The 27,147-nt window shown below is 33.4% G+C and overlaps 1 protein-coding gene across 16 annotated transcripts in view; it reads right to left on the reverse strand.

Moving 5' to 3' along the window:
* Positions 1–27,147, reverse strand: part of MIPOL1 (mirror-image polydactyly 1) — a 333,916-nt gene that overhangs the window by 266,327 nt on the left and 40,442 nt on the right. For 11 of the 16 annotated variants that reach the window (XR_014242314.1, XM_082384153.1, XM_082384141.1 and 8 more), the window contains one exon: positions 10,668–10,746. The exons of the other annotated variants lie outside the window; for them this stretch is intronic. Coding sequence is in view for 9 of the 11 variants with exons in the window: in XM_082384153.1 (XP_082240279.1) it covers positions 10,668–10,746 (79 nt within the window). In the remaining 2 variants the exon portion in view is untranslated. The remainder of the gene's footprint in view (positions 1–10,667; positions 10,747–27,147) is intronic. 16 annotated transcript variants of the gene reach the window in all.

The raw sequence follows: 27,147 nt of genomic DNA on the forward strand, positions 1-27,147 counted from the left end.
ATTTTCATTGTTCTGTATTCTCATTGCTCACATTTCAAGCATCCAAAACTACATATAGCCATTGGCTGTTACGTTGAAAAGCACAGATACAGAGTTTTATGTGATTCTGATAAGGTGTATTATATATATTGAAGGAAAGTCAAAAACATGTGATGGGGGAGAGCCTGGATATAGCTATAAGATTTTGAAATAAGACTTGATAAAGGTTTGTTAACCTGGAAAATCATGAAACCTGTGAATGTCAATAATTTATTCATTTGGACATGAATTCAAAATAAACTATATCCTTTACATTCCCATACATGGTTGTATCTCTAAATAAACATGTCAAAAAGAACTGGTAAGGTTATTTCACCTGTGATTAAGACAATTCAAAGGCTTAGTGTACCATGTTACAAATTATCCACTGACTAGTCATAGAAATCACTTTACTGAAATTTTGTTATTTGTTTTATTATTAAAAAACTAAAGTGGTGGTACTACACCAAATTTTTATAAGTTTTTCTTTGTTTCAAGTCTGAAATAGTCATGAACACATCAATATTCATTCAACACACTTCTGTGCAAGAACTGTTCTATTGTAACGTTTCAGCTTCTAAATTTTAACGTCTTTCATCAAATGAAGGCCATGAACACAGTATAATAGTGTAATTGCCTAAACCTTACACTGCCTAACTTATGAACATATTGCATAAATTAAAGCTTTGTAAAAATTCTTTCACCCTATTTAAACCATTGCAAATATCATTTAAGCTAAAATGATTGTGAAAACTATCCTAAAATTAGATTAACTAGCACAACAGTACTCTTTATTCTCTTTTTTCCCCAGTGATATGAACTATTTGGCTACTTACTATATATTTCTAACCTTTTCAATTTTCCTGTTATAAGAATAATTTATATAAAGTAATTAAAAATATGAATCAACTAGGTAAGTCTTAAATTTCTACCACTGCAAGTAAAACAGGTTTCATAATTATATATTTTTTTGTTTACTAAGTATGAACACATACTAATTATCTATGAATTCAACAATTCCATAAACCATTTATGGAAGGTAACTTTTCCAATAACAATTGTAAAGAGAGAAAAAAAACTATTTCTTTATATGTGCCTTTCATTTTATTTAAGAACATTTTTAGATTTGGAAAACAAAACAGAAGAATCACCAGTCAGATACCAAGTGGAAATCACTGAAACACAATGTTAGTTCTAATGGATGGATGATTGTATTTGGTCTTTTGAAACTTTGAAGTATAGGTAAGTCTTGATCACACAAATTAATAAATCCTAAAGCTGGAGTTAACAATAACCATTACACCCAAATTCTGCAGCTTAGCCCAGCCAATTTTTCAAAAGGTCAGGTTGTGAACTGGAGAAGATCAGGGAGGTCCACCGCATAGCTTTGTTGCCAGGCATCTCTCGTCTGGATTGTTGCAGGCGTTTATTAGTATTCGTCAGCAGACTCAACAGAGCAAACAAGAAATTCAAGCACGAATAATAAAATGAAATGCTGCTATATAACCCTTTGTCATTCAGCAAATATGGGACTTTTTAGCTACATTGTTCCTAAACCTGGGTTACTACTTTAATTTTTCTCCCCAGTGCTGACTGAATGAGTATGCATGTGTGTTAAATGCAGAGCTCCCCTAACAACTGCAGGACTGCCATTTAATCTGTTGGTAGATGGACCATTTCCTGTGGGAACCCTAGCTATGATTTCCAGATCCACCAAATAAATCTCAGATTAAGATTCCAAATGAAACCTGCCTTTGGCAGATAAAAAATGTCAAGATGGATATAAACAGTAAAATTATAAATTATCTAGGTGTTGCATGACAAACCAATGTTCAATTTTTTTTTGTTGACATGTGCCTAGATATCAAAACTATATGAGACATTCATCAAATGTCACACTTTCATAATATTGGAGGCATCATTAAAACTGTTTGACTAAGGACCTCAAAGTGTTTAAGCAGTAGCTCAAAAGTATATTTGTGCAAAGTAGAAGAATAAATTTACATATCAGCAGCAGCTCATAAGGGATGGGTAAATATTCTGTTTATCTCTCATTGTAATTCAGGTTACTTTAAATACAAGGTTTTAGGAAATCATTATAGTCTATATGGCATCATTACATAACTTTCTATGCAAATGATGTATGTTTTATTCAAATTCACCATTTGTTTTGGGGGGAGGGAACAAAAGGAAAAGGAAGGGACTCTCATTTTATTAATCAGCTGTGACTATTATACTAGTGCCTTGTTAGTTGCACCATAGCATCATCAGCTCCTTGTTAGTAGCATTTTCTAACTTTTAAAAGCAGCATTGAAAACCTGAGACAAAAAAAGCCTAAGTAAAAAAAAAAGAAAAAATTATAATGTTTTCGTTTCAAGTGACTCTGGGGAGAGGCAGAGATTTTTAAAAAAGAAAAAGGTAATGAAAGACCAATATAGAACCTATTAGAGACCAATGGCCTATTAAAAATGCAGAGGAAGCCTCTGATGCTAGTCTCTACTGCATTCTCAGGAGATCAAGGACTTCCTTTTTAATGAAAATTTTTGTTTTGTCTTTGCTCTTCTTACCTGGGCTAATGCAGCACTATCCTGGTGTTAAAATATACTGGTTGATTATAAAATATAGGCAATCAAGGTTTCTGAAAGGAAAAAATCAGATTTGCTGAACTGAAATCATTATTTTTTTTTAACTTTGAACTCTTAAAAGCAATTGAATAAAAGGTTTCAGTGACTCCAAATTCTGCAACATTTGGTTTCTTGATGAAGATTCAGAATTCATCTAATCTACTTAAAATGGGAATTTTTTCAAATTGTAAATTCTCTACACTTATTTTAATCTGTGGAAAGGATACAGAATATTATACATTCCATATTCCAAATGTTAGAATTTATATACAAGCCTGAATCCTTCAGGACGATGTATTTGTCCTGCTTTTCCTATCATATTTCCTCCAATGTGTGTTGCTGGTTCAAGGAAACTAAGGCTAAATAAACCCTACCCATCCTAATCTGTTAGGGATCAACATTAACCTGAAAATTCTGAACAGAAGGGGTAAAACTTTAAAAAACAGGATATTAATTAAGGAAGGAAATAAGGTATTTTGTGCTTAACTTTGATTATATTTCTATATTAAAATGCTCAAAATCAAAGAATGTTACTATGTTTTAGAGTACATCAAATTACCTTAAGTACAGCCAGTGAAACTATTAAAAAGGATATGATTTTTAATTTAAAAAATATTTAATTAGCAAAAACTAACATATTCAGTAACTATACAAGTATAATTTTATCATTGTGAACTGATCACTTTTAACTTTTCATCCACTAGCACCCTGATTTTAAAGTACCAAAAAGTTTCAATATGTGAAGACAAAAATCACCCAAAAAATAAAGTCCAAATAGAATTTTCTAAAATAATTACTTTTACCTTACATCTTGTCAGCACAATTATTCCATTTGACAAAAATTATCACTTTTACCCAAAAGCTACAGATTAGAATATTTTTAATTCAATCATTCATTCAGACTATGAAATAATCTATGTAACCAATTTCAAAATTTTATAGCCTGATTTGTTCTAAATTTGTTTTTCATTCCCCAAGAAAAAACAAAAAACAGAAAAGGCAAAACACAAAGAAAATCTGTATCCGAAACTTCTTCCCAAAATATAATAATGTCTTACACGATAGGTTGTTTTGATTAAAACACACTTACATACATGTACTAAAACCCCAAATTTTTAACTACCAGATTTATTTATAACCAAAAATAGTGAGTAAATGTAGTCACATCAGTCCTATTCTACAAACAGCCAGACAGCCTGAATCAACTGTGTAAATGGTCATAAATTCAGTCTATACACCACTGTATACTGATTCAGATCTACAAAATCAACAAAATGCCAATGCACACTCAGGACTTTACAGTAATTACGCTAAAGGTGACAAATGCAGCTACTATGGAGACCATAATAATCATCTTAAATATGATACACTGAAATTTGAATTTCTAGAAAATTTAAGATTCAATAATATTATATTGAGATTTGTGTCGTAACTATGTGGTCCAGGAAGTGCTCTGGCATGAAACGGCCATAACCAGAAATGGATGAGGACTTTTATCAAAGAGCTCAGAAACTTAAGAATGGAGAACTTACAACAAAGCAAAAAACTTTTGAAAAATTCAAGTAACTTTTCTATTTCAAAAAAATATATTTATATTTTCATGGCCACAAACAAATTTAAAAGAGCTTATTAAAAGTAGAATTGAGTTTCCTTAAACCAAAGAAATAGTCACAAGCTGTACAAAGAGAGGATCATATAGCATAGCAATGGAGAAGCAGTCCTATTAAAAAAAGAAATTTACCATTTTTCATGCTTATTCTTCTTAGTAATTGTCATTTTTATAAAATGAAGGACCAAAGGTGTAGTAAGAATTCCATGTGAAGAGTAGCCTGAACTGACCTACCTAAAACACCCTAAATTTAGTAAAAACAAACAAAAAAAGAAATAAAGAAAGACTCCTATTATCTCCCAAACTTCTCCCTTATTAAGAATTTATGGGCAGGTTCATCGACTGTAGCAAAGGTACCACTCCAGTGAGGGATGCTGACAGTGGGGGAAGCTGTGCTTGTGTGGGGTTATGAAGTAGGGGTATAATGGGAACTGTGTACTTCATGTTCAATTTTGCCGTGAACCTAAAACTGCTCTACAAAATAAAGTCTTTTTAAAAAACTGCCAAAATATAAAAGTAAAAAATATTTATGGCATAAATTAATAAATGTGAATTACTCATATCAGAAATGACGAGTCTCAAAACACAGTTTTTAACAAACTTCATAACCAGCTAGAAAACTAAGTTGCCCTTATAAAAATTTTTTGGTTTTCCATTACATTTTCTTAATGAGGCCAAGAGTCAGGACAGAATCATTCATATCAAGCTTAAAAAACAGACACCCAGAATCTCATTTATTTTGTAAACTTATTTTAAAAAAAAGAAATTAATTTTTTCTAAAACAGTATAACCTCCATCATGCTTTTAAGGATAGCCTTAGCATTTCCTCTGGAAATGAATCAATCCTTGTTGGCTCACTGCCGGTAGTCCTAAAACTACTCTCTCAAATATTCTGGATGGTCATGTGTAAGAAACTACCAGTACTCTATTAAGTTAGGTCCTATGGAGAGAAATAGTAAATTTAAGCAGACCTTGATATGCTCTTTTTTTAACCCTTCTATGGCAAAATGAAAATTAAAAATGTATTCTTAAATTCACACTTGCCAAAAGGAAAAGGCACATTGTGTGATATCACTAGTCTGAAGATTTTTTTTGCAATTGGGATTTCAATACAGACAAAATTAGATTTTACACTAAATGAATATTAACTGATTTTACATTCTATTCTACAAAATATAAATATAGTAAATACAAACTATGCTACTTAAAAGAAATCAAGTTTCTGATATTGAGGACATTATATCTGAAGAAAATAAACTTCCTATAAAACTAATAATAACCGTTTCAAATACTAGTATTTATGTTTCTTAATAATTTTGAAACTTTTTTGTAGATCTACCTTTCACAGCTGGATGGAATAACAATGACAACAACCACCACTTATCTAGGCCATGTAAAATACTTCAACAATCTATTTTTTTATAAACATCTATAAAAACCATTATCACCACCACACTATTGAAAATAATTACTCTGGTATGTGAAACCCATATTAAATAAACTCGTTTCCTGTTTCAGGTATTGTAGTAGGGCTTTTACATACACAATCTCTAATCTTCAAAATGCTCCTAAAGGAAGTATCTCCCTATTCCACACACAAGAAAACCATGGCTTAAAAATAATTACAAAACTTCCACCCAAGTCCAGGTAGGTAGTAAATAGAAGATTGAAAAATTAAAACCCAGGTCTATCTAGTTCCAAAACCTATATTCTTTCTACTATAACATTTCACTGAAATTATTAAATGCATTAGTTCTCCAGTGCAATTTTCCTTTAAATTTAAACAAATAAAAATAAAATTAACAAACAAAAAAAAATTGTGTTACTCATTCAAGGAAAATATACTATTACTTACTAGAAAGCCAATTATTAAATACAATTCAAATCCTGTAATTCAATACAGAATGACTAATTATGTAGATATTTTCAAAACCTTGAATTTCAAGGAGGGTCTAATCATAATGTCTAGGGAATCATTTTTTTTCTACCAGCTATCTCCCTGATAGAAATGGATGTCCATTCTATGCAAGTTGCCATTTCCTTCCTGTCTGCTTTAAAATAAAATAGTTTATGAAGATGATATGAGATTCCATAATTTTTGTCATAATGATCAAAGACATTTAAAAGCATTCTAGTTGTTTTCCCATGGTGTTTCTATATATGTCTACTCTTATAAAATGCTTGCAAATCATGCAATAGTTTTAGATGTAATTCAATTACAGAACAATATATGGGCAAAAAGTAAAAAGAACACATACTTTGTGAAAAGAGAGAAAGATAAATGAACCAATAATAAAAGAGGTTGATGGTGGCACACAGGTTCCAAATGCCAAGCAAAAATAAATAGTATTCTGACTCAAGAAGAAACTAACAAACCACTTGTAAGTTACCTTTTGCTACGTTTTAGTTCTAGTTACTTATTTTGTTTGATAGAAAAACCATAAAAATCATGGAAACAAAATCATATCCTCTTTAGAAATAAAAACAGTTGCTTTTTACTTAAATCAGCAAGATTTTTAAAAATATTTGCTAGCCTCCAATAAACTGCAACATGTAAGAAATCTATTGACATAAGCAGTTCTAGAAGGTTTTTCATCTCTCAAGTTTCAAATGAGTTGATGATTTAGAATCATGCTCACTTTTTAAGCTTAAAATAGTTTAAAAACATATGATTCATATCTAAATTGAGATAATACATAAGTGAAAATAACTACTCTGTGTATAAAACACACATTAAATATAATTTCCTAAAATAATAAACCTAACAATAATATTAAAGAAACTCATAAAATTGAAAGGTTTTTGTCTAAAGCTTCTTCAAGCTGTATGATTCCTACCATTTCTTACCCTCAATTGGTAAGAAATATTTAAAACATAGCAAACAATGTTTAATTTGGGTAGGCACAGTAACCTTCTTTAACCTTTCTTAGGGAACACTGACCCCTAAAGGTTTTAAATTTAAATAAGTTTCACAATATTCTAAATTTAACTGGCATTCAGACCTCATTTTTACCTATATTATTGTAGGTATGTATACTTATGGCAGACATGTTTATTCATAAATAATACTTAAACTATTTCCAATGGACTGTTGTGTACTATAAAACAATTAAACCATGTTTCTGCTAATTTAATAAAAATCACCAAAATTTAAGAGCTATCCAGAAATTTATCATACTATTCCAAATAATTACTCGTAAGAGATTTCTGACCCCCATGAGTTTTTTCTTACATAGTTAAGTAAATAATAAGTAAATGCTAAAAAAGGCTAAACAATCATATAATAACTGACTCTTTCTGAGGGTTAACTTTGCATATGTCCTTTGTGCCATTTCATTTTTTTTCTTAAAAAGCAGGGGAAAAAAAAGAATGCTGAAAAACAGAAAGCTCTCATGAAAGGACAAAACATCATTTACTTCTTAAGAAGCCAGAAGATGTTACCAATGCTTGCTTGACAACACGTTTACTCACTCACCTATTGCTTTCATCAACCTAAAATTTCATTCATTCAGGATTTTTTTTTAACTACCTAAAGAAACCTAGACAGTTTGTAGATGTCTTCACTCATCCTACCTACCAACCTCAGCTTTACATTTTCTAAACTGAGAATACTGACAAAAAGTGAGAAAAATGTAATCGTTTTACCTGTTAACATTATTTACCTCATACTCTTTGACATCAAATATTTCAGCAATGTTTCTAAAATAAAGCTAGGAAAAGAATAACCATTTCAGCACTCCTTATAATAAAACTTCTAAGATGATGCAAAGTGTAATAAAAGTTTTTAATTAGCTCCATTTCCTTAAAAAAATAAGATAACTTTAAATAAAAATAACTATTTACAAGAACAGCCTATGAATATTTGTAAGATAGAGCTTTGAAGTAATCTGTGCTTTACGAAAAATCCCATGAACCCTGATATCAAAGAAATAACCATGTGAGATTTTACTGTTTAAACATATCACTTATCACAAAACTAAAAGATACTACATTTGCCTGTTTAACTTTATTCGTTAATAATGTTTCATTAATAGGCCCTTTATATAAAGGAATGTCTTATTCCTATTTCCAATGTCCAAAAAATGTCTGTAAAAATGCAAATTTTCTTAATGATGTTTCAGTCACGTCTGTGCCTCCTGCAAACTATTTATGCATCTGTCTTTAGCCCTAAAATCTTCCTTTCCATAAGTGTCCTACAGCAGCTAGGACAGCTTAGAGCAGCCTCAGCAGCTCCGTTCCTTAACATCTTTCCTGGTTATTTTACATTTATGAGAAGTATTTCCTCTATAGCCCCTATTCTTTAGATATATTAAAAATAATTCCTTTGGCTCCTTAAAGATCCTTTTGTCTATAATGTGAACGACATGGCTTTCATAGCAATGCGGCCTCTGAATAGGAAACATAAGCAACAGGGGCATCATTATTTACTTCCTCTTTTCTTATTTTGTACATATATTGAGTAAGAACTGCTCTGAGTTCTTCAAAAGAAGAGTGTTTGCTTGCTTATTTGCATAAATGAGTAAAAACAACTACAACAAATCAGTTTTCGGCTTCACACCAATACAGCCTTATCACAAACTTGAATATAAAGAGTAGACTAAAATTAAGTGCCCCAAAATCCATTCACTAAAGCTATTAACTTTGCATTAAAAACCTTTAACTACGTTACTCAGGTATTACTTGCTATTCCTTTATACACAATGCAATCAGTTACCTGGATTCTAAACTCATAACAAGTAGCCTAGAATCACAAATAAGAGGAGAAATGTTGCTAATGGTCGGCATAAACGACAAGAAAATTTATAACAGCGTAGAAATCAAAAACAAACGCAGAAATCAAAAAAGGTATACTCAGTACAGCATCTTTCTATTCCTCAAAAGACTGTGTAGCTATTAACTGATTTAGTTTAATGATGATAGAACAGTTCCCCAAAATGGCCTTTAACCTTCTGAAAAAGGTAACAGTGTGGTTGATAAATGGTAAAGAAAGAGCCCTGTTGAAGGAGGGGGAATCAAAAGAGATGTGTGCAATGTTTTGGTAATAATTCTATTTTTTTTTTAATTTAGAGGAAATAAAAACGATGAACATAAAGGCCGAAGTCTTCAGTTATATGTAATACTATATTCAGAATGATTTGTTTTCCAAGGATTTCAGATTTGCAACTGTATCCAGATTTAGTGTAAAAGACTTCAATTAAAAACCTAACATTTTTTAAACCTCTGTCTTTATGGCCCTCTCTCTACCTTGCTCTATACATAGATAGATGTGCTCTACTTACCTACCTATGTACCCATACATCCATCCATCCCTCCATCCACCCATCCACCATTTCTCCCTTTTTCAGGCCATCTCTCAGTCTGCCTGTCTTTCAAACTGTATTTCTGTCTGACTGTTCTCTCCCTCTGCCTGTGCATATCTGGGTGCATCCTTTTCTCTGTTTCTCTCGTTGTCTCTGACTCTGTTTTCATGTCTCTGTCTCTGTTTCAAAGTACCTTTTTCTGCCTCCCTCTGCACATCTCTGTAAGTCTCTGTGGCCCTGACTCTCCAGGGTGAGTCCTCCTCTGACTCCGTTTCTTTGTGGGTGTCTCCGGGTGTGTCTTTTGGTGTGCATGTGTCTCTACATGTGTCTCTGTGCCTGTATGTGTCTTGGTCTGTTTCTCTGTGTATATGTGTCTCCCTCTCCATATATGCTTGTCTCTCTCTGTATATGTGTGTATCTTCCATGTCTCTTTAACTTTGTGTCTCTTTCTGAGTGTGTCTGCATGTACACCTGTGCCCCTCTATCTCAGTGTGTCTCTTCCCCAGCTCCCTCTCCCTCTCCCTCCCTCTCTCTCTCACACACACTGTATGTCTCTGTCTCCTTCTCACCATGTTTCTCTCTCTGGTATCTCTCCCTCTCTGTGAGTCTCAGTATGTGTGTCTCTTTTTGTGTGTATCTATGCATGTGTGTCTTTCTCTGTGTGTGTGCCTCTGTATATGTGTCTGTGTCTTTCTCAATGAGTTTAGTATCTCCCTCCTGTGTCTGTGTCTCCTTTCTCTATTTGTGTTTCTTTCTCTGAGTATACCTCTCTGTATTCATTTCTCTACCATTCGTTGTCTCAATCTCCTCCATCACTTTGTGGGTGTTTCTCTCTCCCTGTGTGTCTGCTTTCCTTTTTTCTCTCAATATCTCTTGCTCTGTGTGTGTCCCTTTCTCTGTGTGTGCATGTCTCTTTCTCCATGTGTCTTTGTGTCCCTTTTGCAGAATGTGGGTCTCTTTGTGTGTGCCTCCTTCCTTGCATGTGTGTGTGCATGCGTGTGCACTTGCGCTTGTCTGCCTCTGTCTAATGTATTGGTTAGAACAAACACACTTCATTCAGTGCCTTAAACTAGCACAACACCTGGGGTTTGGTATTAATACCTTAAAAGTCTTTACCTTTTGACCAGTCGTCCATCTGTACTCCCGTTCCTGTTTGCTCTGGCAATGTCTCTGGTTTCTGCGCCAAGATTTGAAGCTAAAATAAAGCCAACTCTAGATAAATAAACTTAAAACAATATATCAGAACACACCTAAACCTTACCTTTGTTTAACAGAGAATTTACAGGATAAATGGTTTTCTAAAACATTTATAATAGGACAATTAACTGTGTATTTCAACACATGAAATTAAATCTTTTTTCTCAGAAAAAAGTTCTTTCATTCACACCTATATTTTAGTAAATACAGTTCAGGTTAAGCTTCTAGACATTCTTGCTCCTTTGGTTAGGGAACCATTTAATTTATTTAACTTAAGTCTTTCCAACTACAATTTCAACAATTAAAAAAAAATTAAAAATTTACTCTATTTGTCAAATTTCAAATTTGATTTGAATGTATATTTTCATATAAAACGTTTCATACTTGTAAAAGTAATTTTAAATGCTATTCTAATTTTTTAAAAGATTATCATTAACTTGTGGAATTACTGGTATTTCTCTCTTGCATTTGTTTTCATAATAAAAATGATAAAAGCTATTCAAGTTTGTTTTGGTTTTTTTTTTTTGCATGCTTTTAAGGAGAATAAAATTAGATTTACCTCACAGCTAGAACTCTGCGTTCTTTAAAAAGTCCTCAAATAAAGCTGTAGTAAGCTTCTCCTTTCCAATTTTCTCTAAATATGTTGATCTGGAGTTGGCAATCTTTTTCTAAGTTCCTCATTTACTTTTGGATTAGTTGAAAATATAGGAAGTTATTAATATCAAAGAAATATGTTCCAGTCAATGAAGCCACTTCCCTCCATATTGCCCAAAAAGGTTAATAATAATTGCGGTCTTTTAATAAGAGATTCATATAGCAAGACATGTAGAAAATACAGCCTTTAATAACCTCTGGAGTATTTTAAAACATGTCTTACAGGTCTTAATGTGCTTAGTAATATACTACTTAAAACCATAATTTTATCCCTCTTCAATATACAGTCACTCTTCCTCATCATTTACCCAGCTAATGAATGCCAGCAATTAGTAAAATGTAATCCCATTGCACAATCATTTTAATGCTTTTAGCACTCAGAAAAGTAAACACCAAATTAATACTGCTCAAGCCATATCAGATCCTAGTTGGAAGCAAGCAATTATAGTTCATCTCCTCAGGTGTAATTAAATGATTGGAATGATTTAGTTCCATAAATGCAAGTTAATTCATAAGCAAGCAACAAATATACTGGGAGTAATTACAAGAAACATTGACAGTCTAAGCAGGGCTAATTCTTTTATGAGACTGATATAGTAAAATGCTGCCCTCTCCTGGGCATATAAGTGAATATTTCAGAGCCAAAAACAAAACACGTCCCCCCAAACGAAAACCTAACTTTTAAAAAGACACTAAAAAAACAAGCAAAAAAAACAATAAATCAATTTATCAATTTGATTTCATTCCTTATACAAAAAATTTTAATTTATGGCTTACTGTGATAATTTCTACACACCCTAGTAATTAATGCTTTTTCCATTCAAGTTCTGAATATGAGTCCCAAAACATACCAGGCAATTCTTATAAATCTAATGAAACTAAATCATTCATATATAACACTGACTGCAAGTGAAACTTCTAGTACCCTCTTATACTGCAAGACCAATACCTATATTCTTTCACTGGTAAACCCGAACTGGCATGTTAGAGATAATAACTAAGCTATGCTTTTGTAAGTACTAAAATTTGTAAGAAAAATAATCTCTGATGAATGTAAAACAAAATACTCGGTATTATTGTAACTATACAAAATGGTCTAAAACGAATTGTTTTTAAGGAACTCCTATAACAAAAATAAAAACTAGAGCACAGGTATAATATCATTACAAGCACATTCTAAAACATAAAGAGGAGCAGGTAGTACACAAAATAAAACACACCCCAGTTTTACTTAAGCCATTCCCCACTTTTTACTTTCTTAGGCTAACATTCAAAACAAATTTACTTCAACACTACTCGATGCTTATTAACTAAACTTATACAAACTTTCAGAAACGTATTTATTATACATTTGAGTTATGCTATAATCAGTAAGTCTGTATTAACACATATGTATTTGTAGCACTAAACCTATTCAGAATCATCCCTTTAACTTTCTGCAAAATTGAACATATTCTCAAATATTACCAGTAGCACAACAAATGTTTAATTCTCCAATAAATACAAAAGATACTTGCAGAGGATAATGTTTAACATACCAATATTTTTTGGTGGGGGGAAGGAACATTACTCCTTTCTATTATGCTTTTAAATTCATTAAAATAACCATATTCTAAGTCACAGCCTATGCAAGCTATAAAAATAAAATAAACCAAAATATTAAACAGTCTTGCCACTAAGTTTAAAATGTACAGCACATTTGCTTTGCCCTTGATGTCAGAGTCTTATTTTTCAATTCATATCTTGTACACTGTAAGTTAATTGCTTTTGGAAAGTACTTATTATTCATGTAAAAATTAATGTGCCAATGTGTTTAAATCCTCTTAAATGACCATTCATGCATCTTTCTTCTTTAAGTACCAATGAAATCTGTCAAAAGACATCAATGCAAAATGGTCTTAAAGAAAGTTCTAATAGAGATTTTTTTCTGCTAACACAAGATTTTCATATTCACCAACTTTACTTAAATTCCATTAATTTTTTAAGCTACTTTTAATAAATTCACCAAGTAAAATTTTTAGGCCCCGAAGTCTGTCATTTGTGTTCCAGCTGACATTATGAATATTAATAACAGTGTTATCCTGATTAAATAGGCTTCATATGAAATCCCTCTGAATCCTATAGCTCAGACATCTCATTTTTCCAACTCTTTATGAATTTGGATTCAGACATTAAACTGGAAAAATCTTAAAAAACAGATTTAATGGCACATTTGCATATTGTCAAGCAAAAATTAGATGTTCTAATGATTCAAATAATTACAACTTACACATCTATATATTGTAATAGGACTAGAAGATTTTTGTAAACATCAACATATTTTACACATCTACTCATTATAGGACAAAGGATTAAGACTATTAAAATACGGATTCCTTTCTTTACACTCACCTTAAAGATTTGATATCAAGAACTTTTCAATCAAAAATTATATATTCACATTAAAACCAGTGGGATGATTTTTATAGTAGACATCAGATAAACTAGGCTTCTTAAAGTGCTAAATCATTATATCACAGACAAAATATGTTAATTGCTTTATCATTATTAATGTCACCAGGTTCAAGCAGCAAAATAAAATCTAACTAAACTTCGTTTTTAAGTTGTGTTAGAAAAAATTACCCATGTTAAAAAAGAAAAATAAAATCTTTACTATAACAGACAGAACATACCATATCAGCATCTGTTAAACTAAAATCTTCTCCATCACAGATTCCTGACCTCATTCCTCCAAGTTGTTTTTAGTTCTCAGAAGAAGTGAAAAAAGGAGAAATGAATAGCCAGGGAAACCACATACCTCCTTCTCTCTCTAAATATACTGGAAACTGAATATATCTACCTAAATTTCCTACTTTCACCCTATCGAAAAACAGCGATTGAAAAAGATTAAACAAACATCTCTATGCTCTCAAACGGGACTTGACTCTCCTTGTTTACTCAGCAGTAAAATACTTGATGAAACAAAATTTGTTCTTTGACTAGTCTAAAATTTCTAATCTGCCTAAAAAATTATAAGTAATTCTGACATTTATCCTTCAAAATTAAACAATGCTTCTTTGATAGAAAGGCATTTAAAGAAGGAATTTCATTCCCCAATGTAACAACACCCAGGATTTTTTAAAACTTATTTTAAATAGGAGATACCCTTCTACCTTCCTCCACAAAAGCCACACATGGGCAAGGTGATCGGCTGACTCTGTTTAATGGTGTTTTTTTTCATAATGCCTCCTTAGTTAATCACAAATTTGTGTAATGTGAATCCAAAGTGTCAAACTAGGCATCATTTATAATACTGCCTCATATCCAACTATATGTAACTCCAATTATATCAAACTATAACCATGCCAAATTTTGGATTTTCTAGATTGAGAAATGTTGATAATTTCTGCACTGGAATGGTTTCATTAAATGGCCAAAGGAGAGCACTGTATTTCTGAGAGCCAGATATTTTAACATATAACTCAACATATACAACATATGCATATTTTCTACTGCTGGATTTTCATCTTATGAGACAAAAGTCTCTCAAATAGCCACAGTTCCTGGCACATTCTCTCACAAAAAGAATTCCTTTCACATCACAGCCCACTCCCTACCAAGCTCCAGACAACCCAAGTTCCCCACAGCCTGGAAAAGCAAGAAAAGGTTTAGGGAAAAAGGATAAAAGTAGCCCCATGCAATAGCTATCAAAATTTTAAATGCATATACTATTTGACCCCTCCACTACTAAAAGTCTTTTAAAAATATGTAGAACATATTTGTATGTACAAAGATACACACTGAAGCAGTATTTATTTGTATGAGAAAATACCCATGCTTTAGTCATACTGAACTTTTCTGTTCTTGAACTCACCAAGCTTATTCTTGCCTCAGAACCTTTATACTTAACTATTCCCTCTGCCTAGAATTCTCTTCTCTAGATCTCTAAACCATTTTTTCTTATCATTTAGGCCTTGCTCAAAATTCACCTCTTCAAAAAGGTATTGCCTAGCCATCCTATCTGAAGTAGAAACTCCTCTCTCACTCTCATCACATTACCTGTGCTACTACCTTCATGAAACCCATTTGTTTAGGTTTTATTTCATTGTTTTTGATATGTATCAGCCAACTATGTATAAGGAAATTACATTCAGACACAGCCCTTGCTTTTCTCTTTCATCTGTGTCCTTAGAAGGGTGTTTGGCATACAGTAAGTACTCAGTATGTATTTGATGGGCACACAGGTGGATAGACAGATGTGGAAGATTCTCTCAACAAGTATTTGTTAAGCACCTATATATTATGTGTCAGTCAACTGTTCTAGGAGTTAAATATAAAATAAATAGGTAAGACAAATAAATTTCCTACCCAAAATAAATCTTTAGCTAAAACAATACAGGTACAGAACACGGATAAATTAAAGACAGAAAAAAATGTAAAATTACACTTACATATGTAAATATACATGCTTGAATAGGATATACATAGAAAACTATTACCAGTGGTTACTCTGAAGAAAGGGCCTAAGAGTTGAGGTAGGGAAACTGAGAGACTGAGGGAAAGAAGTATTTCTGTTTCATTTTATATCTATCTATCTGTATAATTTGATTTTTTTTTACCAAGTACATGTATTATTTTTAACTTAATGATCAAATATTTATTAATAACCTTGGAATTTAACAAGAAACTCTGAAGGAAGCCACATTACATCTAAGAGATTCAAAATGAATAGAAAGAAAGTAATCTTTATGACTCCCTTGAAACTTTGAAAAAATAATTATTGCCTAATTAACTTTTATAATTATACTTTGTTATGGCTGTTTGCTTGCTTGCTTGGTTTATGTAGAGTGAAAAGTTCTAATTTAACTAATATATGGCAGAAATTTTTTAGAACAGAAAAGTTTAAAATGAATGAGTTTCCTGAGAATTAAGCATATATTTCTTAAAATAATCACATTGCTTTGTTCAATTAGGGACTATTATAATAGCCTTAGTGTTCGGGATTCTAACGTTTAAAAGTTTATAACAGAATTACTATCAAAAAAAACGAACTACTTCCCCTCATTTAAAATCATGGAAGGGCATCAAATTAAGAGGAAATAAATATTTAGTGTTTAAAATATATGGCTTTCAGATTTTCAAAACCTGGAACACTGCATATACCAGACGGAACACTGCAATAGCTTTCAGTGCCAGTTACAAATGACACTTTGAGAATGAATCTGGTATTGCATGGCCTACTGATAAGATTTTAGAAAGCAAAACTTTAAAACTAGCGTTATTTTCAGAGGGTTAATGGGATACAGGATTTTCTAAAATATCCTGAAACGTTTTGCCCTAGGCCAAACTAAACTAAATCACTTAATCTAGCACAGAACAGAATATAAAAACAAAGTCATCTTATAGAATAGTTTCTCTACGGAACAAACAGCCTGTTTTCTTAAGATTCATGTGATTGCCAAGTTCTGATGCAAGGACACACTCCTTCACACAAAGGCTTACATTTCCACACAACCAACTGAAGTTCTTGGCAAATCAACGGTAAAAAAGTATTAAGAGTAACTTAAATCGATCTGTAATGACAACTGGTATGAGCAGCCACTTGAAATCAAATAAAAGAACAGTTGTCAGAAAAACGTCTTTCTAAAATAAAGATAATCATATAAGTTCTTAATTAATTCATCATATTTCATAATGCTTACTAACAGACTTTATCAAAAAACTGTTTAGTAATTCTCTATAGTTTATATAGTTAAATAATAAGTAGTAACATGGACATTAACAAATAACATCAACATACTCTAATAACAAGTTATACTTTTGCATTTTGAATACTTTTTTTAGTATTAATTCTTTTCTCTTTTTATTGAAGTATAGTTGATTTACAATGTTGTGTTAGTTTGCATTTTGAATACTTTTTTTGTATTAATTCTTTTCCTTTTTTATTGAAGTATAGTTGATTTACAATGTTGTGTTAGTTTGCATTTTGAATACTTAATAGCAATTCATACATTGTATAATAAATATAATGTTTATCTATGCAATTTGCTAAAATGACAGTACCTAATCATTCCCAATGGACAGTGTGCTGTATGCAAACTATGCATTTCACTTTTTAAATTGTAATGTTAAAGGCAACTTCTAGGTTGCAAAATACAATTACTAGAAACAAAATCTTTAAAGAAAGTACAACAAATGTTATGCTTGCAGCTCTAATTTCTTGTTCAATATCAAGAAAGTCACAGCCATCAGCTTCATTTATCTGACGACCTACTAAAGCTCATGTAACTTCTTAAGTCATTCTTAATAAATGTTTTTGTTAGTGAAAAGTATGTAATAAGAATATGATCCTAAAGTAGGTAATCCATAGTTAATGCAGAATAAAATACAATATGAAAAGGAAAAATGTAAGAAGCCAACCAGATAGAGAAATTTCCTTCAATAAACAATTTTATTCTTTCTGCATTTAAAATTATAAGATAATGTCAACTATAAATTATAAGTATTATACTAGCTCTTTTGTTCACCACACCATAAAGAGTTTCTTAGGATCTAGAAGTATATGTTCACTAAAAATCTGTTTCAGGAAAGTTATTTTTTAAAAAGTCTCAAGATGGCAAATCAACTGAGTTAAAAATATTACTTACAAAATTAATAGTAATACAACTGTACAGTGTTCCAAAGTACTAAATTAAGCAATGTGTGCTGTTAATTTTTTAAGACATTTTCCAAAAGATAATGCTCTTTCATTTTAAAAAATAAGAATTTTATTTAAGAAATTCCATCTCTACGATGTGTTGATTTATACTATATTCATGATTACTGCAAAATGGCTGTATGAATAACCTGACATTTTACACTACTAACTGTATAAGAAAACCTTTTATAAACTGCGTAGAAAATAAAGAGAAACCAAAAACTGAAACTTATCTAGTCATAAATATTAAAACTATTATAAAAGAGCAGTAAAGCATTATAAGGTTTCTGGTGGAAGTAACACTAACTAATAATAACTAATAAAAGATATTATCCTGGGGTAGGAGTTGTGGGTAGAGATTGGGGGAGGGAGGAGAGCAGGATTCACAGGGCAGGCAGAATATGGTGTGTAAATGAAACAAGATTAACTATCATGAACTATGAAGGATAATTGTTGAAGCTGGGTTATGAGTACACAGGGGTTCATTATTCTGTTTCTCTACTCTTCTGTTTGCAATTTTCCATAATAAATAGTTTAAAATACATATTATAAAATAAAAGAGTATATACACTATCATTTACTTTCACAGAACTAGCAATGAGTATACCATTTTATAATAGAATGTTATCAAAATCTCATCAGTCTCATGTCTGATACATATATACGCACAACATATCACGCAACAAATATTGCACATCTTCCACGAATATATACACACACACCTCACACGGATTCTATACTGCATGTCATTTAGAGAAAAACCTAAAAATTTCATCTTAGTATGTAGGAACCGAAAAGAGAATATTATCCGCTGAGGGATATGTACTTTATTTATTAAAATGCTTTGGAATTACTCCCTGACCTTAAATTTAACAATTTCCTGAAAGTAAGACCTTATGTTACCAATGACCTAGTGCATATGGGAAACTGAATAGGTATACTCTGTCACCTTTAGCAAACATTCTCTTCACCAAGCCACTTAGAGGCCATCTGCTGAACCCTGAAGCAACATCCTAGTTAGTTACTGCTAGACTTGCAATGTAAGTAACCAAATTTATCATTTGTTGGAGCCATAACTATATGAATCTGAAATATTCCCTAATTTCATCTTAAAAGACATGTATTTCCATTGCTAGATACGTTTTTCATTTGTAGAACAGTCATAGTTCTTTGTATATGCACAATAATTACCTTTTAGCTAACAAAGATGGTGATTTAGAAGAATCATAAGCAGAAATAGTGACAATGACTATACTACCATGTCTCAAAATTTCAACACCTTTCACCATTTAATAGGTAAGTCTATACTTGCTTGGACCAACAAATTTAGGTAAATTTTATACTTCTTCACAACGTTTAAAAATTATTTTAATAAATAACTCTTCGTATCAGTGAAAGAAATAAGTATGTCTGTAATCTTTCACTAAGGTGAAATGATAGTTTGTCATAGGTCAGGTCCCACATTCATTTTCATTTTTATCTCTTCATTTTGAGGAACTGCAAATTCAAATCCCATTCCAGTTGAAATAATTAAGCATTTGCTGAAATGCCTCCTAAGAACTACCACTGCAAATTTTGAAATACTGACTAAAATATTTTTAAAAACATAGATAAGCTCAAAAGGAAGAACAAGAAACATCCACATGTCAAAATCAAACCATAACAGAGAGTAGGACTTGAAGCCAAGTAGTCCACGAGAAGATTGAGATCAAATAGGCTTAAAGGTTAGGGTTCAACTATGCAGACTTTCCCCTTTTTCCAACCACCTGCTCAATATGTGAGCCAGACACAAGGCACCCACCAAATTAGGTGGAAAAGTTAACTACCTAAGATCAAAACCAAAAGCCTTTGCCATGGTGGGGCAAGGAATCCAAACTTGTACTTAAGCCAATCAATTAATGTAAAACTGGTTAGCAACCTGAGATCATATAGTACAGCCAGAAATTTAAAAGGGAGGGGGAAGGAAAAAAAAAAGAGAGGGAGAAGTAGGTCATGAGCTAGATTCGTTTATAAGATAATTTCTTTTGAAAATAAACTCATAGCCACAAAAAACTATAACATATATGAAAGAATTTAACATAAGGAAAAGTAGTACAGGCATACAAAAGAGAGAGGTGGAGACTCATACTTGAATAACTAGAGAAAACTAGGCAACCTGAAATCAATCTTCAAAATAGGTATAATTTTAAATTGCCAGATTGATAAATCAACACAACCCATTAAATAAGAGCAGGCAGTTTTTACAGAAGCATAGATCAATATAAAAATGAACCAAGTAGAAATCGTTTAGAAATAAGAAATGTTAATTGAGGTTGAAACTCTATAGATGAAGTAAAAACTAGAAAACAGTAGAGCACAGAATTAATGATTTGGAGGCAGAAGGGAAGAAATTCCTCAGAATCATGCACAGAATAATAGAGTTTAAAAATATGAAAAAGTAGTAAAGCAACATGGAAGATAAAATAAGATGCTCCAACATATGCCTAATAAGGGTTAGAGAAGGGGAGAACCATAAAAAGAAAGGAAAAGCAAAATAATTATATGTACCCTAATTAGGACGGAAAATGTGTCCCTGGAAAAGAGTAACTGAATCAGAGTTATACAGTATTAACATCACATAATTCTCATGGAGATGCAGTCCCAGCAACACATTCTGGCAATGATCTTTCATTTTCTTCAAATTTCCTGAAGCTACTGCACATCTACATTGTTTTGTTAGCTACAAACCACAGTGATGCATATAATACCCTTCATAATACCAAGAGATGTTTGAAAATGCTAAACCTGTTGATCTTTATCCTCTGTTTCCTCAACCTTTCCATCAAGGCACAAGCAGTCACCAATATAACTGCATGTTAATAGCCAGTGTGATACTATTTCTTCATTTTTTATAGTCCAGCATTATCACTTGCACATCTCTTGTCACCAATTTGGTCAAAACTGTTTGCCAAAAATCAAAATAAATGGCAGAATGCAAAGCCATACTTAAAGGCTGAGAGCATATAGTACAGTCTGCGGTCTTAGTTCTCACAAGCTAAGATCATATTACAGCTCTTGGAGCATAGGAAAAATATGTATTAGCAATGTTCTACAAAGTTTTTCTTTATATACACAGAAATAAAAATAGGACTCAAAAAAAAAAATCACCTGGACCCACATCTACATTCTTTCTCAGGAAGCTAGTAGAGAATGTGCTCCACCAAAACGTGGGAGTAAAGTATGAAAGAGGTGAAAATAACACCCAAGGTCATGGTGAGAAAAATCACAGGATAATAGCTATACACCAGACATACAGAAAAACCATTCAAAGTTGACAGCATTAAGAAAACTCCAGGAGCAATTTGTTCAAGAAATAGGTGTTTGAGAAGAGATTCAAATAAATGATAAGATAGTTTGGGGTTGAATCAATAATAAATACACAGAAAACCAAGCAACAAGTAAATAAAATAGCAAAAAACTATGCAGGGGAGGGGGAAGGGAAAATAATCAAAATATACTACATGTATTAGTTGTGAATAGCATCTACATGACCATAATAATGTAAATGCTATATATTTTTCTATACAAAATTATAATATAACTATATTATAACAGAAAGTGAATATGTGTACTGGGGCAGAGGTATCGAAGAGACCTATATCCTTGTCTTAGTTACCAGGATCAGCTCTCCCAACTTTCACTCTTCCTATTTGGAAGAGGTTAACAGCTAAAAATCATAATTCCTAGTCTCTTTGTAGCTCATGGTCTGAATATAAAAAAAAAAAAGTTCTACCAAGCAGATGTTCTCTAGCAAGATATGGAAGGAGAAAGTAAAGCAAAGGTCATCTGTCTGCTTTCAGCATGTAAGGTCAGGCAGCTATGATTGTTTCTGGTGGCAGAGACTCTGCAGTCTAATGTCCAGCATGAGCCTCCTAGATAAGACAGCCACCTGTGGTGTCAGCGGCAACAACAGCTTTCTGACCTCTAGACTGCAACAATATCACAACCCTGAACCATGGTCTAGAGATAGTCCCTGACTTCTGTTCCAGCACTTGGAATAAGTTTGTAAGCTGTTAATTCCCTATACAAAGGACCTTTTGCTCGAAATACCTAGAGTTGTTGTTTTTGGGAGGTTTTTTTTTGCTTTTTTTTGTTTTTTGTTTTTTCTGTCCTATAATGCAGCGGTCCCCAACCTTTTTGGCACCAGTGACTGGTTTCGTGAAAGATGATTTTTCCATGGACTGGGGGAGGTGTATGGTTCAGGCAGTAATGCGAGCGATGGGGAGTGACAGATGAAGCTTCGCTCACTCGCTTGCCTGCCGCTCACCTCCTGCTGTGCGGCCCAGTTCCTAACAGGCCAAGGACTGGTACCGGTCTGGGGCCTGGGGGTTGGGGACCCCTGCTATAATGTGACTGATATCCTCCCCACCTTTGAAAGCAGTAAGTCCATTAATTACGATAAAACTAGGGTAAGGAGGATCAAGAAGCTGGCATATAAGCATGCTATACAGAAATATTTCAGGAGATCTGATTCAAGATGGTGACATAGGAAAATCCTGAACTCACTTCCTCCTATGACCACAACAAAGCTACAAATACATGCGGAATAACTCTCCCTGAAAGGCAGCTAAAAACTGGATGAACAGAGTCTCCACGACAAAGGGTAAAAGGACAACCTTGAGGCAGGTAGGAGAGGCAGAGGTGGTCTCCCCAAGCGAAAAAACACACCCCAGCTTCAGCAATCCACGGACAGGGAAGACTACAAAGGTATGGTTATTTCCCCTGGGAGGGGAGGATTCAAGCTCCACATCAGGCACCCCAACCCCTAGATCCTGCACAAGAGAGAGACGCCCCCAACAGCTGGCTTTGAAAACCAATGCAGAATATGCCCAGGAAAACTATAGAACTGCAGGAAAAGGAAAACCTGCTCTAAAGGGCTTGAGCACAGACTCATACCACCCAAAAACCAACATGAAAACACCTGGTTGAAAAGCACATGGAATGAAGGTAAAGGGGTTCCACCCACTAATCTTGAAACGTCTGCTGGTGAGGCAGGAACAGTTGGGACACTCCCTGGAGTCTGAGATACTGATGAGAATCATTTTTGTGATCTCAGGCTACCTTGCAGATGCTGGGGCTGGTGGGTGCCATTTTGAAATTCTCCCTCTAGCTTGTTAGCACCAGAGAGCACACCCTGTTGAGAGCCTTGCCCACCCCTGTCTCTGCTGGGACTCACAGCCAGAAGGGTGGCAACTGCACCCATCAGCTCACTGCAGCAGCCACCATGAGGCCCTGAAGCCAGCTCCAACCACCAACACTCCATACCAGCAGTCACAGCCCCAACATAAAAGAATGCAGAAAATACAAAGAATCATAAGAGACTACTGTGAACAATTATACACCAATAAATTGGACAGCTTAGAAGAAATGGATAAATTCTTAGAAACATATAATCTTCCAAGACTGAATCATGAAGAAACAGAAAATCTGAATAGACCAATTACTAGTAAGGAGATTGAAACCATAATCAAAAATCTCCCAAAAAACAAAAGCCCAAAACCAGATGGCTTCACTGGCAAATTCTACAAAACATTCAAAGAAGATTTAATACTTAACCTTTTCAAGCTCTTCCATCTGAAGAGGGAAATCTTCCAAACACATTTTATGAAACCAGCATTACCCTGATACCAAAACCAGACAAGGACACCACAAAAAGAAAAAATAAGAGGCTAACTTCCTTGATGATCATCAGTGCAAAAATTCTCAACAAAATACTACCAAACTGAATCCAACAATACATTAAAATGATCATACACTACAATCAAGTGGGATTTATTCCAGGGAATCAAGGATGATTCAACATCTGCAAATCAATCTACATGATACATCACATTTTAAAAAATGAAAAATAAAAATCATGATTATCTCAATGGATGCAGAAAATGTATTTGACAAAATTCAACATCCATTTATGATAAAAATTCTCAACAAAGTGGGTATAGAGGGAACATACCTCAACATAATAAAGGCTATATATGACAAACCCACAGCTGAATGGTTAAAAACTGAAAGCTTTTCCTCTAAGACCAGGAACAAGACAAGGATGCTCACTCTCACCACTTTCATTCAACAGAGTATTGAACATACCTACCCACAGCAAACAGGCAAGAAAAAGAAATAAAGCGCGTCCAAATCAGAAAGAAAGAAGTAAAACTGTCACTATTTGCAGATGACGTGATACTATATAGAGAAATTCATAAAGATTCCACCAAAAAAAAAAAAAAACCCAAAATGATTAGAACTAATAAATGAATACAGTAAAGTTGCAGGATACAAAATCAATATACAGAAATCTGTGGAATTTCTATACACTAATAATAAACTATCAGAGAAGGCAAATTAAAAAAAAAATCTCATTTACAACTGCATCAAAAAGCCCAAAATACCTAGAAATAAATTTAACCAAGGAGATGAAAACCTGTACACTAAAAACTATAATATATTGATGAAAGAAATTGAAGAAGACACAAAAAAATGGAAAGATATTCTGTACTGATGGACTGGAAGAATTAATATTGTTTAAATGTCCATACTTCCCAAAGCAATCTACAGATTCAAGCAATCCTTATCAAAATTCCAATGACATATTTAACAGAACTTGAACATATAATTCTAAAATTTGTATGGAACCACAGAAGATCCTGAATAGCCAAAACAATCTTGAGGAAGAAGAACAAAACTGTAGGTATCACACTCTCTGACTTCAAACTACAGTTAATCCTTGAACAACTCAGGGGTTAGGAGTACTGACCCCCCCATGTAGCTAAAAATAACATATAACCTTACAGTCGGTCCTCCATATCCAAGGGTCTGCATCTTCAGATTCAACCAACTGTGGATACTGTAGTACTGTAGTATATTTTTATTGAAAAAACTCTGTGTATAATGGACACACTCAGTTCAAACCCATGTTGTCCAAGGATCATCTGTATACTACAAAGTAACCAACAGTATGGTTTGGGTGCAAAAACAGTACACAGATGAATGGAAAGCAACTGAGAGCCCAGAAATAAAGCCATACATATATTGAAAATTAATCTACAACAAAAGAGCAAAGAACATACAATGGAGAAAGGACAGTCTCCTAAATCAGTAGTTTGGGGAAACTGGACAGCCACATGTAAAAGAATGAGACTAGAGTACTACCTTACACCATATACAAATATTAACTCTAAAGGAATTAGACTTGAATGTAAGACCTGAAATCATAAAATTCTTAATAGGAAACACAGGCAGTAATCTTACTGACATTGGCCTGCGGCAATGTTTTGGTGGATCTAACCCCAAAGGCAAAGGGAAACAAAAGCAAAAATAAATAAATGGGACTACATCAAACTAAAAAGCTTCTGCACAGCAAAGAAAACCATAATCAAAATGAAAAGGCAACCTACTGAATGGAAGAAGATATTTGTAAATTATATATCCAGTAAAGGGTTAGTATCCAAAATATATAAATACAACAACAACAAAACAAACAACCTGATTTAAAAAGTGGGCAGAGGATCTGAGTAGACATTTTCCAGAGAAGACATACAGATGGGAAAATAAAGAGAAAAGATGTTAGAAATCAATATTTATGAGGGAAATGCAAATTAAAACCAAAATGAGATATTATCTCACACCTGTTAGAAGGGTTATTATTGAAAAGACAAGAAATAACAAAATGTTGGAGAAGATGTGAAGAAAAGGGAACCCTCATAATACTGCTGGTGGGACTGTAAATTGGTGCAGCCACTATGGAAAACAGTACGGAGATTCCTCAAAAAATTACAAATAGAACTACCGTATGACCCAGCTATTCTACTTATTTTAGATAGTAATTTAGATAGTAATCATGACTCTTTCAACTATCACTTTCTTTTCAGCTGCTTGGATAAAATCATACATAAAATCCACCTAACCTGACCGAACCCATACAGCTTCACTTTTTATATTTACACTACAGTCCTGTTCATAATATATAGTTGAAAATTTTGAGTTGCAGTAAGCACATTAGTATTTTCACCACTACACTTAGGATTCAACTAAAACTTTATTTTCTTTACTTTAAAAATCAACTTCAAGATAAAATTTACATCATGTAAAAATGCATCCATTTCAAGTGTACACTTGATAAGTTTTGACAATTGTCTACAATGGTTTAACATAAAAAAAAAAAAACACCATTAAAAAGTTGCTCATTGGGCTTCCCTGGTGACACAGTGGTTAAGAATCCGCCTGCCAATGCAGGGGACATGGGTACGAGCCCTGGTCCAGGAAGATCCCACATGCCGCGGAGCAACTAAGCCCGTGCACCACAACCACTGAGCCTGTGTTCTAGAGCCCGCGAGCCACAACTACTGAAGCCCGCGCGACTAGAGCCCATGCTCTGCACGCAACAAGAGAAGCCACCTCAATGAGAAGCCTGCGCACTGCAACGAAGAGTAGCCCCAGCTCACTGCAACTAGAGAAAGCCTGTGCACGGCAACGAAGACCCAATGCAGCCAAAAATAAATAAATTAAATAAATTTTTAAAAAATGTTGCTCATGCCCCTTTGCAATGAATCTAACCCACTTCCCAATCTTGGGCAACCATTAATATGTGTTCCTTTACTATATAAATTTGATGCTACGTCTAGAGTTCTGTATAAATGGGCTCAAACAATGAACACTTGAGTAGTCCAGCTCCTTCCTGTGTGTGATTTTTCAAACTCAACCTTAAGCAATTACAAAAGCTTTACCTGGCAGGTGTCACAGGAAGAAGCTGCCCTTCCCACATCAGACTTTGCACAACCAATGTATTTGCAGTCTCTAAAGTGAGTTGCAGTCAAAGACTCAGGCCCCCCACCCCCGCTGGCCAACTCTTATGTGTATCTGCATTCCTAGCCATTCAGAGGTCTCTTTATCTAGAGCCTCCCTCAGAAGCAGACCTCCTTAAGGGGGGGTGGCAGGGGGAAGGACACTTTTCTAAACTTTGAGTCAGTAAACAGCACTTTCCCATTCCTAGTCCTTTTCTCTCTCCCTCCTCCCTGCACTTCCCCCAACCTAGGT

This window comes from Balaenoptera borealis (genome assembly GCF_965194805.1).
Source record: "Balaenoptera borealis genome assembly, chromosome: 3".
NCBI classification, from domain to species: domain Eukaryota; kingdom Metazoa; phylum Chordata; class Mammalia; order Artiodactyla; family Balaenopteridae; genus Balaenoptera; species Balaenoptera borealis.